At 47.0% G+C, this 17,526-nt stretch overlaps 1 protein-coding gene across 2 annotated transcripts in view; it reads right to left on the reverse strand.

Annotated features, from left to right (window-relative positions):
- Positions 1 to 3,407: 3,407 nt before the first annotated feature.
- The window catches only part of kmt2e (lysine (K)-specific methyltransferase 2E), a 43,872-nt gene continuing 29,753 nt past the window's right edge, over positions 3,408 to 17,526 (reverse strand). For both annotated transcript variants that reach the window (XM_053508438.1, XM_053508439.1), the window contains 21 exons: positions 17,180 to 17,397; positions 16,103 to 16,242; positions 15,830 to 16,008; positions 15,690 to 15,728; positions 15,388 to 15,588; positions 15,167 to 15,297; positions 14,939 to 15,056; positions 14,742 to 14,851; positions 14,277 to 14,529; positions 12,370 to 12,468; positions 9,521 to 9,694; positions 9,115 to 9,432; positions 7,689 to 7,991; positions 7,444 to 7,585; positions 7,130 to 7,329; positions 6,955 to 7,011; positions 6,467 to 6,859; positions 6,133 to 6,368; positions 5,941 to 6,023; positions 5,686 to 5,768; positions 3,408 to 5,604 (listed from right to left, as the gene is read on the reverse strand). In XM_053508438.1, the coding sequence (XP_053364413.1) occupies positions 4,681 to 5,604; positions 5,686 to 5,768; positions 5,941 to 6,023; positions 6,133 to 6,368; positions 6,467 to 6,859; positions 6,955 to 7,011; positions 7,130 to 7,329; positions 7,444 to 7,585; positions 7,689 to 7,991; positions 9,115 to 9,432; positions 9,521 to 9,694; positions 12,370 to 12,468; positions 14,277 to 14,529; positions 14,742 to 14,851; positions 14,939 to 15,056; positions 15,167 to 15,297; positions 15,388 to 15,588; positions 15,690 to 15,728; positions 15,830 to 16,008; positions 16,103 to 16,242; positions 17,180 to 17,397 (4,401 nt within the window). In that variant the 3' untranslated portion in view covers positions 3,408 to 4,680. The remainder of the gene's footprint in view (positions 5,605 to 5,685; positions 5,769 to 5,940; positions 6,024 to 6,132; positions 6,369 to 6,466; positions 6,860 to 6,954; positions 7,012 to 7,129; positions 7,330 to 7,443; positions 7,586 to 7,688; positions 7,992 to 9,114; positions 9,433 to 9,520; positions 9,695 to 12,369; positions 12,469 to 14,276; positions 14,530 to 14,741; positions 14,852 to 14,938; positions 15,057 to 15,166; positions 15,298 to 15,387; positions 15,589 to 15,689; positions 15,729 to 15,829; positions 16,009 to 16,102; positions 16,243 to 17,179; positions 17,398 to 17,526) is intronic.

The following is a 17,526-nucleotide window of genomic DNA, read 5'->3' on the forward strand; positions in this document are numbered from 1 at the left end:
CTGTCAAGATTTAAAGTCATATCTGTAAATCATCTTAGTCTTCCTTTTCTAATCTTAGCTAGCTGGCTAACATAAGGCAAAATTTCTGTGTGTCGCTGGAAATGCTAGCTAGCTAACGAGACAGAATTACTGAGAAGAATTTGTCACATAATCTATACCAGCTAGCTGGCTAGCATATGCAAGATAGCCAGCATGTCAGGGTTTATGTTCTTCTTCTAAATAATTTTAACACAAGAAAACGGGCTATAAGGAGTCATGTCAATATACATACAGAATTCTTACTGCTAATGCTATCTAGCTAGCTAACAAGATATTTAAAAAAATAATTTAATGTCAGTTCAGTAATAAATCATAATCTTTAGCTAACACAGACTTATTTTAGTAATGAGTGTATTGAGGAAATAAATCGAGGTTTGTACTAACTAGCGAGCCAACAAGAAAGCATTTATAAAAGGATTAAAGTCACCTAATCTAGCTAGCTAACCAGCATTTCTGTCAGGGCTGATCTTTTTCTTCTTTCAAATCTTAACATAAAACTTGCTATAAACTGACTATAGACGAGTCATGTCAATAAATATTCACAATTCTCAATGCTAATGCTAGGTAGATAGCTAATGAGGACAGGATTTCTGAGGGGATTTATTTTCAAAATAATGATATATTTTGCTAATGCTAAGCAATCCCACCACTCATGATTTTTTAAGTGTATTTTAATTAATAGCTGTCGAATAAATCAAGATCTTTACTGCTAATGCTATGTAGCAAGCATGAAGCAGGATTTCATATCTGTAAACAGTCGTCATTCCTAATGCTAGATCTCTAGCTAAAGTATGACGTATGCTAAAATGTTAGAAATACACACACACACACACACACACACACATATATATATATATATATATATATATATATATATATATATATATATATATAATAAAAAGATCATGCTAATATCATTTAAATCTGTAAATAAATAGTTCATGAACATTAACTGACCTTCGGATTTGTGATTGTTTGTGATGACTTATTTTATGTGGATTGCTAAAATTTATTCACACACAAACTTTTGAACTGAGGTGTGTTTTTCTCGTATATAAGTGTTTATTAAAAATTTGCTTTATTTTAAACTTCAACCTTAATTTCTTGTTAGATCTGTATAACGAGAAGTACTGCTATACTCAAATTTTAATCCACGTAGCTAAAATACTAGCTAGCATGCTAACATTCTGTAAAATTCTATTGAATTTACATATCGACCCATTTATCCAGTGTTTTGAGAAAACGTAATTTTCTTTTCCCAAACTGACGCTTGGAGTTGTAACGGAGCTGGCCAACAAACATCTTAATATTCAGGACGACTACAAGGATACAAAATGGCGGCTGTGATTTAGTGCATGGAAAGAACTGTGCCTAGCTTAATTGTAGTAAATGTACGATGTGCAGGATTGTAGACGGACGTGGGGTTTCTCCTCACTGTCCTCTTCCATAATGTGGATCCAGGACACTGCTTCCTGTTCTGGACTTTAGCTAAGAAGTGCACACTCCGGGCTGGGAAGTGTTTTCTGCGTTTAAGACGAAGCCGACGAGAGAATGTTGAGCAGATATTGAAATGCAGTAGAAAGCTGCAGCTGCTCACGCTGCAAAGTCAAAAACTGCTCATTTACGCCACCTGGTGGATAAATAGCACAACCACATGCAGCAAGGACAAAATCAACAGTACATATATTTCTTGAATCATGTCAATGGCACGATCAGAAGGCCGTCACAAGGGTTAATTTCCTGTTATCACTGATAAATTATGAATCTTGCTCCCGGCAAGGGGTCGCCACAGCGGAATACCCAGTTACACCTACGGTACAATACGGTAGTACACCTACAACTTGGCACAGGTTTTAACCCAGGTGCCCTTCCTGACGCAACCGTCCCATTTTAACCCGGGCTTGGGACCAGCACTACATCCAGTGGCTGGGGTTTAAGCACTAGCTGGGAATCGAACCCGGGCCTTCCGCATGGCAGGCGAAACACCTACCACTGAGCCACCAGTGCCCATAATTATGAATCAGAAAGTGTTTTCTTAAAAGTACACCACTGCAGCATGCTCGCTCTCATACCTTATTGTTCTATTGCAATGTTTTCTGAAAAGAAAATGTTTAATACACATTGTCTGGCCAAATAGTTACTATTTCAGAAAGGTCAAACTACCGGGCTAAATCAAGCAAAGAAAACAACAAAGGAAATTATTAATGACTGAGACAGGGTTACAGGGGTAGCTCAGTGGTTAAGGCATTGGACTACAGTTCGGAAGATCCCAGGTTCAAACCCCACAACCACCAAGTTGCCACTGTTGGGCCCTTGAGCAAGACCCTTAACCCTCAACTGCTCAGATGTGTAATGAGATAAAAATGTAAGTCGCTCTGGATAAAAGCGTCTGCCAAATGCCTAAATGTAAATGTTACGAACCTTTCAGCACATTATCAAAACCTGGAAGGATAGTGCTGAAGCGTCAGCTTTGTGAAAGAAATGCGATCCAACAAATATATACAAAAAACAAAAAAAACATGGAGAACACTTAAACACTTTGTGAAGTTGCATGGTTAAAACAACAAAGCAAACAAAAAAAAACTGTATAAATCACATTAAAACTGGACTTTGGAGCGATGTAAAGGGTCATGTGACCTGATGAGTCCAGACTGATCCTATTCCAGAGTGATGGGCGTGTCAGGGTGAGAAGGGAAGGACATGAAGCGATGCTCCCATCATGCATAGTGTCCACTGTACAAGCCTCTGGAGACAGTGTTATGATCTGGGGTTGATCAGTTACTCAGGTCGAGACTCAGTAACGTTATGGGGCAATAAAATGAAGTCAGCTGACCACCTGAATGTACTGAATCACCAGAGTATCACATCTATAGAGGGTTTCTTCCCATATTCCAGACAGGAGTTGTGTGTGTGTAATCTAAGGTAAAGGTGTCTGAATTAAATCATTGCAGTGTGTATGGAAGAAGTCTCCAGCGTCAGGGGTGAAGTCTTAAGACATCTTCAGGATGTTCTTGATAACTGGTCCAATTAGATTTATTTCTGTCTCACAAATTAAAAAAGAGGGGAGGGGGGAAAAACTTTAAAACAGTTAATAATATCATAATTGATAGAATAATAAAACATTATCAGTATGGACTTAGAGAAGAGCTGTTATGGGAATATAATCATCTCCATCACACATACACAGTGGGTTTCCCGCTTACAAACTCAACACAACAGAAATATTCCAGTCCAAACATATTTAATGTGTTTCAGGGTAGACTGTTTTTACTGTTTTCTTCATCTGTTTCTTCTTCTTCTTCTTCACAGCAGCAGCAGCATTACAGCACACACACTGAGATGTTAAAAACCACAGAGGATGCAGGAGGTGGTATAAAACTGTCATTACAGTGATTTATTATAATGAACCATGAAAATATCCAACCAGTGTTGTGTCTGTGAGCGTCTGCTCTTCACATACACATCACTCTCACTCACACAGAGAATAAAAAATAAATGAGAGAGAGAGAGAGAGAGGGACAAATCGTATAATCCCAGGAGACAGAAAATAAAAATAGTGCTACGGTCACAGAAACATTCAGCTTTTTATTCTTTTTTTTGTTCTTTTTTGTTTCCTTTTTTATGTGAAGTATGCGCTCGTATTTACAATCATAATCCAAAAAAAAGGGATGGGAGCAAAGTGTACAAGCGTAGAAAAGAAAACAAAGGAACAAAAAAACAAAGCTGATATTTACAACCTGTTCGTCTCTGCAGAAAGACCGCTGGAGGAACCACCTATACAATTAAATTACACTTTCTACAAATAACCGTGAAAATTCAAAAACAATAATAAAAATAAACCGCTCACGGTGAACAGGAAGTGATTCTCTCTCTCACACTCACATGTGATGAACAGATTAAACACATAGGGACCGACAAATACACAGTCTTTCTCACACTCACTCACTCACTCTCACACACACACACACACACACACACACACACACACACACACACACACACACTAAGAAGTGCAGACTCCCGGAGCGGTGAACCAACCTAACAGAAAGGTCTCTTCTTAATTTCTGCAGATATTATTATTATTATTATTATTTTTATTATTATTATTTTATCAGTTACATGAAGGATTAAAAAAAATAACTCTGTATTTTTTCCTCTATACAAAAAGCATTTTTTCTTCTGCTATAAATGAAGCGCTAGATAAAACGAATAAATGACGTAAGGACTTTAGAAAGGGGGGTGAAATAAAAAAGGTAGACGTGGAATGTCCATCGTACAAATGTGAAAAAAGACAACGGGGGAAACTAAAAACGTTAAAAGACGTCTAGTAAGACAGGACGACTGGAAGTGTGTATCAGAGAAGAAGAAGAACGAGGAGGAGGAGGAGGAGAAGAAGAAGGAGGGGTTTAGGTTGTGTAATGAGCACCACTGAGCCGCCATCTTGTTTTCCGTAAAGTCTCTCGAGATCGGGTTACGGTCCGGGTAAGTGTACCCCTGTTGTCTCGTCCTGTTTTCTTTGTGTAAAGGTGCATAAAAATTATTTACACTATGTTCGAGTTGCCTATGTTACATTTTGTCCAATCATCCGCCGCGATTCTCTCGTTACGAGTTCCTTTTCGTGGGCGGGTGAAGTGGGCGGAGTCAGTGCCACCCCGTCCCCATGTATCCTGGGTTATGAAATGTCGTTGAGGAAGGAGGCGGGCCTCGCGCCTGCGTCGCGTTAGGATTGGACGAGGTCCCTTGAGAAGGCGCGGTGGGTTGTGGCGGGGGCGGAGGAGGAGGCGGTAACACGGTCTGCTGATACGAAGAGGGCGCTACCGCTGTAGGGTTGCTCGCTCCCGATTGGTGCAGGAGAGTAGTCTGGAAAGCACCAATGTTCTGAAACGACGGTGGAGGAGGCGGGCCTTGTTTGATGGACAACAGGTTGACGGCAGTGCCGCCGACCTGTGTCGGCTGAGAACCTTGCGTCTGAGGGGGCGGAGGCGGCGGTGGGGGAGGGGCGGAGCTCAAGATCAGCTGATGCTGCTGGATCGACGAAGGTTGTAGATGATTGACGTGGATGAGGGCGGGACCTGGCTGAGGATGCGGCGGAGGGGGAGGAGGAGGAGGGGGCGGGGCCGAGCTGCTCTGGAAGTGGATAGTGTGGTGGGACTGGAGCAAAGTCTGCGAGCCAGGAGGAAAGGGTGTCGAGACCGCTGCTTTGAACTGCGTAGGGAAGTAGGGCGAGGAAGTGGGTGGTACCGGAGGGGGTGGAGGAGGAGGGGGCGGGGCATTCTGAGGGCTGTACTGCGATTGGTTAGGGGGCGGGGCAGGCAGAAAGGTCCTCTGGCCGCGATAGGGCGAACCCTGTGGCTGAGGCTGAGATTTAGGGGAGGGGATAGGGAGGGTAGGAGAGGGGTAGTGCCCCTGAGAAGAGTGCTTGCTGGGAGTCAGAGGGGTAGACTTGGACAGAGGTGGTTTGGAGGAGGACGGCTGGGCCGAGGGACGGGACTGAGGGTCGCTGTCCTCTTCTTTAGACGGGCGAAGGGAGGAGTGGGACGCAGAGCTCGGACCTGGAGACGGAGACTGAGAGAAAGAAGAACACCGTTAGCGTGATGAGGACAAGAAACACACCAATTTGTCTACATATGTGTGTTTAATTTGTACCGTGTGTGTGGAGGGACTCTTGCAGCTCTTGGGTGATGGACACTCTCTCGTTACAGCATCACCTCCTTCTGTCTCTCCTCCATCTGTGAGACAGACAGACGGATATTAAAGGCATCCCAATGGCATAGGAGAAAGTGTGTGTGTGTGTGAATGTGTGTGAGTGAGAGAGAAAGAGAGCGAGATAATACGGGTAACAAAATGGATACACATGTTAATTTACTAAAAAATTTAATATGAAGTGTGTGCGTGTCTGACCTGTGTCTTTGCGGTGATCACTGAGCAGCAGGGCTCTGTGATATCCCCTTTCTCTGGCCTGTTCCACTGAGGTTGATGACACCCTAAACACCAACACCAGACACAAACAGTCTAGATTTAAACACGCTGTACAACAAAAAAAAAGGTAAAGGTAATAAAGCCCTGAGGGATGCCACAGGCTGCGGAGCGTACCACTGTCCATCTCCTCCCTCCTTCTCTCCTGGTTGCGGGGTGTCCGGATCCTCGCATGACTGCGGGGTCCTGGAGCCTAGCGTAACGACGGGAACGATGGAATCGGGTACTGTTTCCATGGCAACGGGGAAGACGTCCACCGGAGGTGCTGTTGAAAGTGGAGAGCTGCATTCGATCTTGGAGCCTCCGCTGCGTCGGGCTTCACGTTGCCGCTTCCTGTATTCCAGCAGAGACACCTGAGAGAGAGAGAGAGAGAGAGAGATGTATGATTACCGTAAAAGTTCACGTGGTATCAGTGTGTTCAGTGTTTGCGAGGAGAAGCTCATAACCTCACCTTCTTCTTCTGTGGTGGATTCTGAGCCGTTCCTGCTCCGTCTGAGGCGTCCCCACTGAGCGATCGAGAGAAGGTCGCGTTGCCTCCGTCCTCGGTGCAGGGGTAGTAGGACGCAACCTCACTGAACGCCCCCATGTCCAGCGTGTGTGATGGGGTCAGGTCCCTCAGGTTGGAGTTAATGGGGGAGAAAGAAAGCCCGCCCCGCTCGGGGCTCTTGATCCAGGCGTGGTAGGATGTGGGCGGTGCCTCTGTAGCACCGTCTCCTTCCGTGCCCTCGTCTACGGGTGCCTCGTGGGGCTCAGGTAATGAGGGGGCGGGACTTTGAGACTCCTGATGCGCAGTTTCGGAAAGTTTCCTAATAGGAGAGGCCAAGAGCGACGGAGCACGGTCGACCTGAGGACAGCAAGAGAAAAAAAAAAAAAATCAAATGACTGAATAATGTAAGAAATTACAAGTGAGCACGATGAGAGCACTGAGACCAGGCTGACCTCTTGTGTGCTGGGTCTTCGGCTAGCGTCCGGTGAGCTGTCTACCGGCGACTCGCTCTGCAGACATGACAATCATTTTATCTCCATGAACAAATACACATATTACAAGGCAACCATGTGCTTATGTATGCCCTGGTGTGTGGGGGTGTGTGCACACGTGTGTGGGGGTGTTTACCTCCTGTGGCGTGGTGTGTGCTGGGTTCTGTGTAGGTGTTGAAGGTCCCGGAGACGTGTTTAGGAGCTGAGGTGTTAGCGGGGCGTCGGAGGGGTCGGGTCGTGTCGGCGTAGCGCACGGAGAGGTATACGGTGTGGACGAATCCGACACACACGAGTCCAGCGGACACAATCGCCTTTTCTTTAGCGGCGTGGGCAACTCTGATAGCACAAACACACAATAAAACACACTTTCAATATGGTATGTTTCTGCATTGGAATGGGACATGAGAGTGGTGGGTTCTAGTGCCCCCTGGTGTTTGAGGTGTGTGTTACCTGGGCAGGTGCCGTTGAGCGTGATAGGGCTGTCAGCGTCCCCGTTGATCGGCGGCGTGAGCGGTCCTTCAGCAGGAATCAGGAGGGTTCGCCCGCCTGGACTCAGACTGCCCTCCTCCTCTAAAGCCTGCTTCAGCCAACGCTGCACACACACACATATGGCATAGACTCATTTAAAAAAGCTGAAGCTGTTAAAAAGCTGTGTAACAAGAGCTGAAGCAGCGAGGTGTGCTAGACGAACAAACCTTTTTGCAGGAGCCAGAGGTGGGCGGCGTATCGGAGAGTTCTCGTGAACGGCGGCGGGCAGCGGGCACCGCAGGGGTGCTGGGGCTTCGATTGGCCAGGAACGGAGAGGAAAAACGGACGTAGTGCTTGGGCGTGCTGTAGACGTGCGGACTGCAGGCCATCCCGGGTAAAGAGTTGAGCTGCGTGGCTAAAACTTCAGGATCAGTGCTGATCCTTAGCGGCCGATCAGGAGCAGGCTCGGGGCTGCGCATTAACACGCGCTGCTCCTGCTTCTCCACACTTAACCACTCGGTCACTAAGTGCTGTGGAGGGGTAGGAGATTACGATTAGTGAAAGTTATAATCTACTGGTTCAGGGATAACCCTGTCCGAAGTTTGCTCAGAGACTAGACCAAGGAAGGCAATGTTGTGAACCGGAACATGGTCTGCGTGTCAGAACTACAACAACCATGACAAAGCTGATCTGACAGTCGACCTGTTTATGGACGTCTACATTTATGTTTAATCAAATCATCTGAAATTAAACCTTAATGTCAGCTGGATAACGAGTCAACAATCATTACATTGACCAGACGTTTGGTAGAACTCAATGCTCAATCTTGAATTTCACCCAAAAACAACATTGACCTGGAAACATCATCAAAACTGATCCTTTTTTTTTTTTTTGGACAAGACTAATATCAAGCCAACCATGACCTATAAAGCTCATCCTTGCTGATCTAGGCTCTTAGCCCAAGTTGTGTTAAAAGCCCAATTTTGACTCAAAGGTTGTTCAGTGTTTAATAGTTCTGGCCCAAACATCTTTGGGGATCTGTCCTGAATACGGTCCTTCAATGAAATTAATGAAAACCATGTGGATGTTGATCTGACCATCATTTGAAGACAATGCTATAAACCCAAACTATCTATGTTGATCTAATCTCTGTCCAGTGGTGTGACTGTCACTGCTCACCCAACCTTGGTTCCTAGATTAGAACAGCAATGATGATGATGATGACCAAACATCAACTAAACCAAACCAAAGTCAAACTTGACCTAAACACTGTCCTAAATAACTGTTGTCGAAAGTTGTTTGGCATAATGAGCTTTAAATGTGTACCGAGTTTTGTGTGCCTACGTGAAGGTGTGTTGCAAAAATTTCCAGCAAAATCTCGTGTGAGGGCCTCTGAGGGCCCCGGGCCACGCGACTCTCAGGCATCCTAATGGCAGCAGATTCCAACCGGCCTGCCAATTTTCATGAGTTTTTAAGCATATTAAGACCCCCAAAAGCCCAAAAGGATGGGGAAAAAATAATCCTTAAGAAAACAAGAGGGTCCTGCACACCCTATAGTGCTTGGCCCCAATAAGTATTAAAGTTCTTCAGTCTGACTAAGCAGCTCCTCATCAAGTGTAATGTCGTAAGTGTAAGGTGTAAGTTCTGTTTTACCTTTTTCGTTTTGGGATACTTGTGTGCAGGAGAGGCATGAGGTGGGCTGGCGGTGGCGTCTGGAACGTGAGTGGGAGGTGTTTCGGTCTCAGGCACCACTCCAGTCTCCCCGTCCTGCGTCTCCGCCATCAGCTGCGCCTCGAGGGTGTCTCCGGGTGACGCCGGCGGCGGGTCGGAGCAGGCGCTGGCTGTACGTGTCCGCCGCCTTTGCTGCCCGATATGTGTCCGGTTCCGAGAGAAGCTCTTCCTCTGCTTGGCCCGACTGACCTTTGCTGCCTTCTGAGCCGCCGCTTCTTCTTTCACAGGCTCCAGTAGCGGCTGAACATCCAAACCACATGCACAAGTTAAATCATCTAAATTATATCAAACTCTGTTAAAGAAGTATATATATATATGGGTTTCCTACCGTTGCCGGTAACTCGACCTCCGGAGTAGCAGGCGGCTCTTCTTTAATTTCACTTCGGGTTCCCACCTCTCCCTTGGTGCCGATTCTTTCCAGGGCTTGCTCTCTCCGTTTCTCTCTCTTCTCCATGCGGGCAAAAGCCTGCAGAATGGCCTCCATCTTCCTTTCTTCGCGTGTCTATGCAAACATTAACAGAAATCAAGAACAGTTTAGGAATGTGGGAGAAGTTCTGGGAGTCAGGGGGCAGGAGACCAGCAGCAGAGAAAGAGCAGAGGCCAGAGAGCATTAGGGTTTTTCAGAGTATCAGCCACATTTCTAAATCACTTAAGATTAAGATCCATGTACCATACAGCACAGTGAAATGATTTTATTTTATTTTATTTTTTTGCACATCCCAGTTAAGAAGCTGGAGATCAGAGCACAGCGCCTCTGGAGCAGATAGGGTTAAGAGCCGCGGTTAAAATCCCAGCTTCACCAAGTTGCAGCTGTAAAGCCTCTCAAGGGCTCAACAGCTGCAACTTGGTGAAGCTGGGATTTTAACCCCGGACCCCGAGATCAGTCACTCAGAGGGTTGGCGGTTCAAGCCCCAGCACCACCAAGCTGCCAACGTTGAGCCCTTGAGCAAGGCCACATATAGTGTACTATGTGAGTACTTTCTCATCTTACCACACTTGAATGCCTAGCAGTGGAAGCTCAACAGTTACAGCTTTGGAGTAGTGATCAGAAGATCAGGGGTCACTTAAACAAGGGTTTCAAACCCTAGCCAATGATGGGCCCTTGATCAAGACTCCTTACCCCTTTTACGCCAAGGTTGGTTCCGGAGCAGATGCCCAATTCCGAAAGAGTTCTCTGTTTTCAGACAACCAAAGCACCAGAACTCAGAAAAAGCGGAGTTGTCCCAGCTCCATAGCGGCACCGACAATTTTCCGGGTAAGGACAAAGAACCGTTCATGACAGGGGATGGGGTGGTATTACACAACCACCAACTAAAGGTTTGTGCCGACCATCGTTAAAAAAAAACAAAAAAAAACAATGGGTAGCTTAAATGCTTTAAATGCTTTCTAGTAATCCAGCTTGGAAAGCCAAGTTGAAGTTTGCCGTTTTGCTTGCTGCCAGAAATTTCTTGCCACTAGCAATAACATTTCCTTAAGTGACTCTCTAGTTCATGGACAAACAAAGCTAGTTGTTCAGGCACTAGCACCGGACATGAACTAGCACCTGGTTCACTTGGGTGGAAAAGGGACTCCTAACCACCATCTGCTCCAGGGGTATCTTGGGTGTATCTTGACTGACCCTGCACTCTGACCGCAATAGGACGGGATATGCAAAGAAAAGAATTTCACTCTATCATGTGTCGTCTTTTCAAAAACCGATCCTGACCCTGAACAAGCTTCGATGACGGGCCAATCTGTCACTCATCGACAACAGGAAAAAGCTCAGCTACAGTCTTTTACTTTGTCAACTCAGACATCTTTATCGCAGTTTATTACATACACATGGAAAAGTTGAAGGAAAGGACGTATCACATGAGAGCCCTCTTTTCAATTCACGTGAGGCATTTGCTTTATATGTCGTCTCTTTATTGATCACTACGGACAAAACAGGCAGTGTATTGAAGACCAGACTTTTTCAGCTTTAGACAGCTACAGACCGAGGGATCTCAGAGGGGTGTGGTTAGAGCCGGGAGAGTTTGGGAGCCCTTAAACAAGGTTTATTTCATTCACTGTGAGACATTAACCAGTTGTCATATCTCTCATGATACCAAAAAATGCCTCACGTGTGCTGTTGCTCATTTTCCTATCAGTAACACGTATACAATAAAAACCTACGAGTACACGTGCTTGATCACTAAAGTTTCCGCGGATGTCGTTGACAAATCGAGCCACCTGAGGGATAAAACTAAACACACTCTAAGATGCGGAACATGGTGTGTTTTTAAACTCTGTTGCAAAAGCTTAGAAATCCCATTGCGCCCCCGATTTGATCCCTCAGCCGACGATCGCAGATGATCCACCCAGGGGGGAATTAAGGAGAAAGTGGAAAACAGGAGGATGTGTTTAAAGCAGCAGTGATACAGAGGGTTATTGTGTTCCTCCGTCATTAGTAGCTGAGCAACGCGAGAGCATCCTGTCAGTATGACTCAGCAGTACAAAGTGACAGCTGGGACAGTTCTCCAGAGAGAGACGGAAAGACTCATGGTTTTAAAATAGCAGGCTTTCAGCAGTTGGAAGACGTTCAACTGGGAGAAGGGACAGGACAGTTTCATCTTGGACAGATTTATTTCCTGAGATCACTCAGGAGTCTAAAGCCCTGGTACCCAGCACAGTTTACCTTCTCTTACTTAATTCTGTCATGTCTGATAGAAACTAATCTCTAGGGTGAATATCGATAAGATTGAGCCCATCACCCCCTGAACCAGTCCCTGATTGGGGTTGAACCTACCTCAGATTACAAGTTATACCCGCTTAACAATGCATCAGGTGATGTCCTGATGCCAGACAAAAACACTTTTTTCAAGGTAAAAAACAAAACAAAACAATAATGCTGAGAAGTGAAAGTGAACATTGATGGAAGGTCGAATGTGAAAAGAAAAAATCTGAACTATGACAACGACTGATCAGGGTGAAGCAGAGGAAGAAGCACCAGTGAGACAGCAGGTGGCAGTAGAGACTCAGTCATACACACACGCGCACACTCACAGGGCAAACAGGGATGCCTGCGAAAGAGGCAGGGCGGGTAGTTGGGGGGGGGGGAGTTGCAGCAGAGTTACCATGGAAACCGTGAGCGAGTGAGCGAGCGAGCAAGCGCCGCGGTGACACCAGCGCCCGCCCCGGCGGCACGCGCACACTTACCATCTTCCTCCTCCTCTCTGCCATGTGCTCCTCTGTCTCCATCTCTACGTTATTGCTAACGCAGGTTTTCTCCTCTAGATCCTCAATTAACTCAGGATCCTGTAAGAGGGGGAGAGGGCCTTATTCATCCTCTGCTTTGGTTTAGTACCAGGAGAGAGGGATGACACAGGGGGAGAGAGAAAGAGAGGAGGAGGAACGATGGGGAGACGACGAGCCAGACCTCGCTTGGACCGGGTCGCCGTCTAGGGTCGAGCGTCGGCCCACTTAGCTTTGTTTATTCATGTTACAGGACGCAGCACACAATCAAGTTCTCTCTTATTCATTCTTATTTATATATTATCTTCTTATAACATTTATTATATTGTTCCTTTTTATGCTCATATATTTGTATTTATTTGTCATTTTAATTTTTTTCCAGAATTTACCCTTCTTTATAATTACAGTATTGTGTAACAGACAACATGTCTTCACTGGTTTATTATTTATGTCTGGAGAAAACGATCTAGAGTAAAGGAGAGTCCGGCTGAAACTACCCAAGCGTAACCCAGGCTAAATATCCACCCGAGAGAGTAATGAAGTCTAAATAACTACCAAGAGCATAGGCTAAATAACTACCAAGAGTCACCCAGCATGGATGACTACACGAGAGAGTAAGCTAGGCTAAACGTCTAACCGAGAGAGTAAGCTAGGCTAAACGTCTAACCGAGAGAGTAAGCTAGGCTAAACGTCTACCCGGGAGAGTAACCCAGTCTCGACGACTACCAGTGTGAGAGTATCCCAGTCTCGACGACAACCCGTGTGAGAGTATCCCAGTCTCGACGGCTACCCGTGTGAGAGTAACCCAGTCTCGACGGCTACCCGTGTGAGAGTAACCCAGTCTTGACGGCTACCCGTGTGAGAGTAACCCAGTCTTGACGGCTACCCGTGTGAGAGTAACCCAGTCTCGACGGCTACCCGTGTGAGAGTAACCCAGTCTCGACGGCTACCCGTGTGAGAGTAACCCAGTCTCGACGACTACCCGTGTGAGAGTAACCCAGTCTCGACGGCTACCCGTGTGAGAGTAACCCAGTCTTGACGACTACCCGTGTGAGAGTAACCCAGTCTTGACGACTACCCGTGTGAGAGTAACCCAGTCTTGACGACTACCCGTGTGAGAGTAACCCAGTCTTGACGACTACCCGTGTGAGAGTAACCCAGTCTCGACGACTACCCGTGTGAGAGTAACCCAGTCTCGACGACTACCCGTGTGAGAGTAACCCAGTCTCGACGACTACCCGTGTGAGAGTAACCCAGTCTCGACGACTACCCGTGTGAGAGTAACCCAGTCTCGACGACTACCCGTGTGAGAGTAACCCAGTCTCGACGACTACCCGTGTGAGAGTAACCCAGTCTCGACGACTACCCGTGTGAGAGTAACCCAGTCTCGATGACTACCCGTGTGAGAGTAACCCAGTCTTGATGACTACCCGTGTGAGAGTATCCCAGTCTTGATGACTACCCGTGTGAGAGTAACCAGGCTTGATGACTACCCGTGTGAGAGTAACCCAGTCTTGATGACTACCCGTGTGAGAGTAACCCAGTCTTGATGACTACCCAACAGAGTACCCCAGCATATACCCAAGCCTGTAAATACTACAAAAGCAGGGAGTACAGATAAATATTGTGTCACTCATGCAGAAATGTAACATACCGAGAGGTGAGGAAGGAGGGATGAGAAGGAATGAGGGATAAGGATAAAAAACCAAATGGCTGACAACATGATATAGAAACAAACATGCAAAAAATGTAAAATAAGCATATCATGTAATGTCTAAGAATATAGACAAAAGAATATAAAGGTGAAAGCAACATCCATGTTATACAAATGTGTGTGTGTGTGTGTGTGTGTATTTATATACACACTGTACCTGGTTGTTAGAGATGGACACTCGTAGAGGAGATAGCTTCCTCTGTTTGTTGTCGTTGTTCGTTTTGCCCTTGTTTCCTTCACAGTCCAGGGTGAGGTTCTGGTTCTGCCCGGGCTCGTCCCGAATCGCCGGCTCTTTATCTTTCCTTCCTCTGCGTCGTGTAGAACCCAGGTTCTCCGTGGGTTCCAGGTTGTGTTTGAGAACGGGACATTCCTGATTTCCTCTTAGACACGCACAATCCACCTTATATTTACTACACACACACACACACACACACACGACAGTCAAAAAGGGGCCAAAAACGTTATTCTATTCTTTTATTGTAACCGTCACCGTGGAGTTCAATGACGAATATCGAAGTTTTTACAGCTTTAAATAGAGGATATTAGTTTTTAAACTCTGTCTGTGAATGCACTGAGCTCTATGAATGTGTGTGTGTGTATGTATACACACGCGCACACTGACCAGTTGCTGTAGTCGTAGTCGAACCCAATGGTGATCTCACTGCCTTTGGGGATGGGCCTCAGTGAGTAGATATACAAGTGCAACATGCCGTCCTCGATCACATGACGCACCTGAGACAGGAAGAGGAAATAACATTTACACACTGGTTTCCATGGCAGCGGAGGTAGTAGCGTGGTGACGTGTCGGCGGCGGCTCACCTCGGCGTTGGGCGTGCAGGACCGGCGGATGAACCGTGCCTCATTTCCGAAGCTGCGCGCGTCCACACACATCTCCAAACCGTCAAACTTGGAGTAAAACAACACGAAGGGGTACGGCCTGCAGGGACGCAACACACACACACATACAAGTTAATACACTTCCTACTGATAAAGCTCCTGTAAGTGAAGCTGTGTACGATAACGCAGTGTGTGTGTGTAACTCCTCACCTCTTGAAGAAGTAGCCGTTAGCCTCAAACTGCTGGCGCAGCATGAACTTGCCCCTGTACTCGATTAGCAGCGAGTCCGCGGCTAAATCACGCACCGCCTTTAGGATGCGCTTGTTCTTCTGCACCTGACTCTGAAACACACCCAGAACAGTCAACACACACTTACACACACACACACACACACACACTCACACATTCGCTGATACAGAGAGTGTGTGTACCTCTACAGGGGGTTTGAAGGCAGCGGGGTGTGTGTTGTAGGCCAGTGATTTGCCGTCCCGGGCCTCTTTGACACGCAGCAGCACTCTGACGTCGTCGCTGTACTGATTAGCGTTCGCCTCCTCGTAGCGCTCCATCCACGTCTTCACCTTACTCTCCCACAGGGACGGGGAGTCCATGGGCTCACACTCCGGAGCCGAGCCCTAAAAAACACACATTCAAGATCAGAAAAACGTTTGTGCACCTTACACACACGCGCACAAACATACCCTGGCACCCTTAGAGGTGTGATCATGTGACCTACCTTGACTCTGTTGGACTTCCTGGAGCCTTCTCTAAACGCCTGAACAACAGAGACATGAGGAGAGTAAGGACACGACTTATCTTCTTCAGCACTGTGTGTGTAGACGCGTGTGTGTGTGTGGATATGTGTATGTCACGGACCTTCTTGGCGCGGGCGGGCGGGGCCGGCTCCTTGTCTCCGCTCTTCTTGCGCTTCTTGTCGTTCTGCTTGTTGCCGAGGCGGCCGGTGGTGAGTGTGATGGTGTTGGGTGTGTGCTGGAACGTGGTGTAGAGCTCCAGGGGAACCTCATCTCCACTCTCTGTGGCGCTGGTGTCTCCATCTGAAACACACACACAAACTCATGTGCATCAGGACGGGTTTTCCTATGAAGTGAGGACATGGTGTGTGTGTGTGTGTGTGAGGTGAGAACTCACCAGACATGTTCTCTCTCTTCCTGGTCTGCAACAGAATGGCACGCTCGCGGTCGAGACTGCGCGGCTGGCAGCGCTCACACAAGTACGTCTCAGGAATGTGCTGCCGGTCGATCCCCATACAGTCTATATGCTGCCACACACTGACCCACGCGCGCACACACACACACACACACACACACACACACACATCTGTTTACTGCTGCTATAACACTGAGAGTGCTAAGAGACACAAGTTTAGTTTAACATTTATGATGGAGTGATGAGTGTGTTTCCTTCTGTCCCCTCCCTTTTAGTTATGATGTCATAGTTAGTCCTGTGGGAATCCCTGCTTGCACTCTACACTAAATATACATTTACATTAAACATTCTGTAAAGGGGACCATACCTAACTTATCTCTCCTCCTCTCCTCTTCTACTTCTCTCTCTCTCTCTCTCTCTCTCTCTCTGTCTGTCTGTCTCACTACACGTCTCTCCTGAGCTGCCAGTGATCCAGACCCACTCTCCCCTTTTGGACCTGTCTAACTCGTCCTGGTGTCCCGCTTCTGGTTGGAGATCTCGTCACATGGATGTCCCGTGTGGTCTGTCTGGGATGCCTGTGGTGACTGCGGACGGTTCCAGACAGCTGTTCTCTGAGGACTCGTGACTGCAGGCACTCGATAGTTCAGGACTGGAGTTTCCTACAGTCTACCTGAGCTTCCAATAATGAACTTCAACACATCTCCTGTTATACTGAACATTCAGCCTCCTAACACACAGTATGAGTGCAGATCAATCCCTGCTATCCGTTATCACCCAGATGAGGATGGGTTCCCTGGTGAGTCTGGTTCCTCTCAAGGTTTCTTCCTATTACCATCTCAGGGAGTTTTTTCCTCAGCACCGTCACCCTCGGCTTGCTCATCAGGGATGATCTGATCATTCTGATTCACACACACTCACATCTCATACACACTGAAATAGTTCTTTTGATTGTGTAAAGCTGCTCTGCGACAATGACAATTGTTAAATGTGCTATACAAATAAAACTGAATGAGTGTGTGTGTGTGAGAGTGACAGAGAACAAGACGTGTGTCTCCTCACCTGCACTTGTCGCAGCAGATCATGTAGCCATCGTCGTGGGTGAAGCCGCAGATGCAGCGCGTGATGTCGGCTCCGTAGCTGCTGTCCTCCGACGTGCTCAGTGTGGTGCCTCGAGACGCCTCGTCCTGCCCGAACACGCCCTCGCCCGGACGCATCAACACTGACGGCGGGGGCGACGCGGGGGGCGTAGGGGGCGGCCGGGCCCCATAGTTATGATCCTGAGGAAAACACACACACACAGGACAGCATTACACACAGATCATGACGTCTGCTGTGGACTTTGACGTTTCATTTTTATCCAGTCTCAGTGCAAATTTAAAGTGGGGACCTGAGGGTGTGTGTGTGTG

This window comes from Clarias gariepinus, chromosome 12 (genome assembly GCF_024256425.1).
Source record: "Clarias gariepinus isolate MV-2021 ecotype Netherlands chromosome 12, CGAR_prim_01v2, whole genome shotgun sequence".
NCBI classification, from domain to species: Eukaryota; Metazoa; Chordata; class Actinopteri; order Siluriformes; family Clariidae; genus Clarias; species Clarias gariepinus.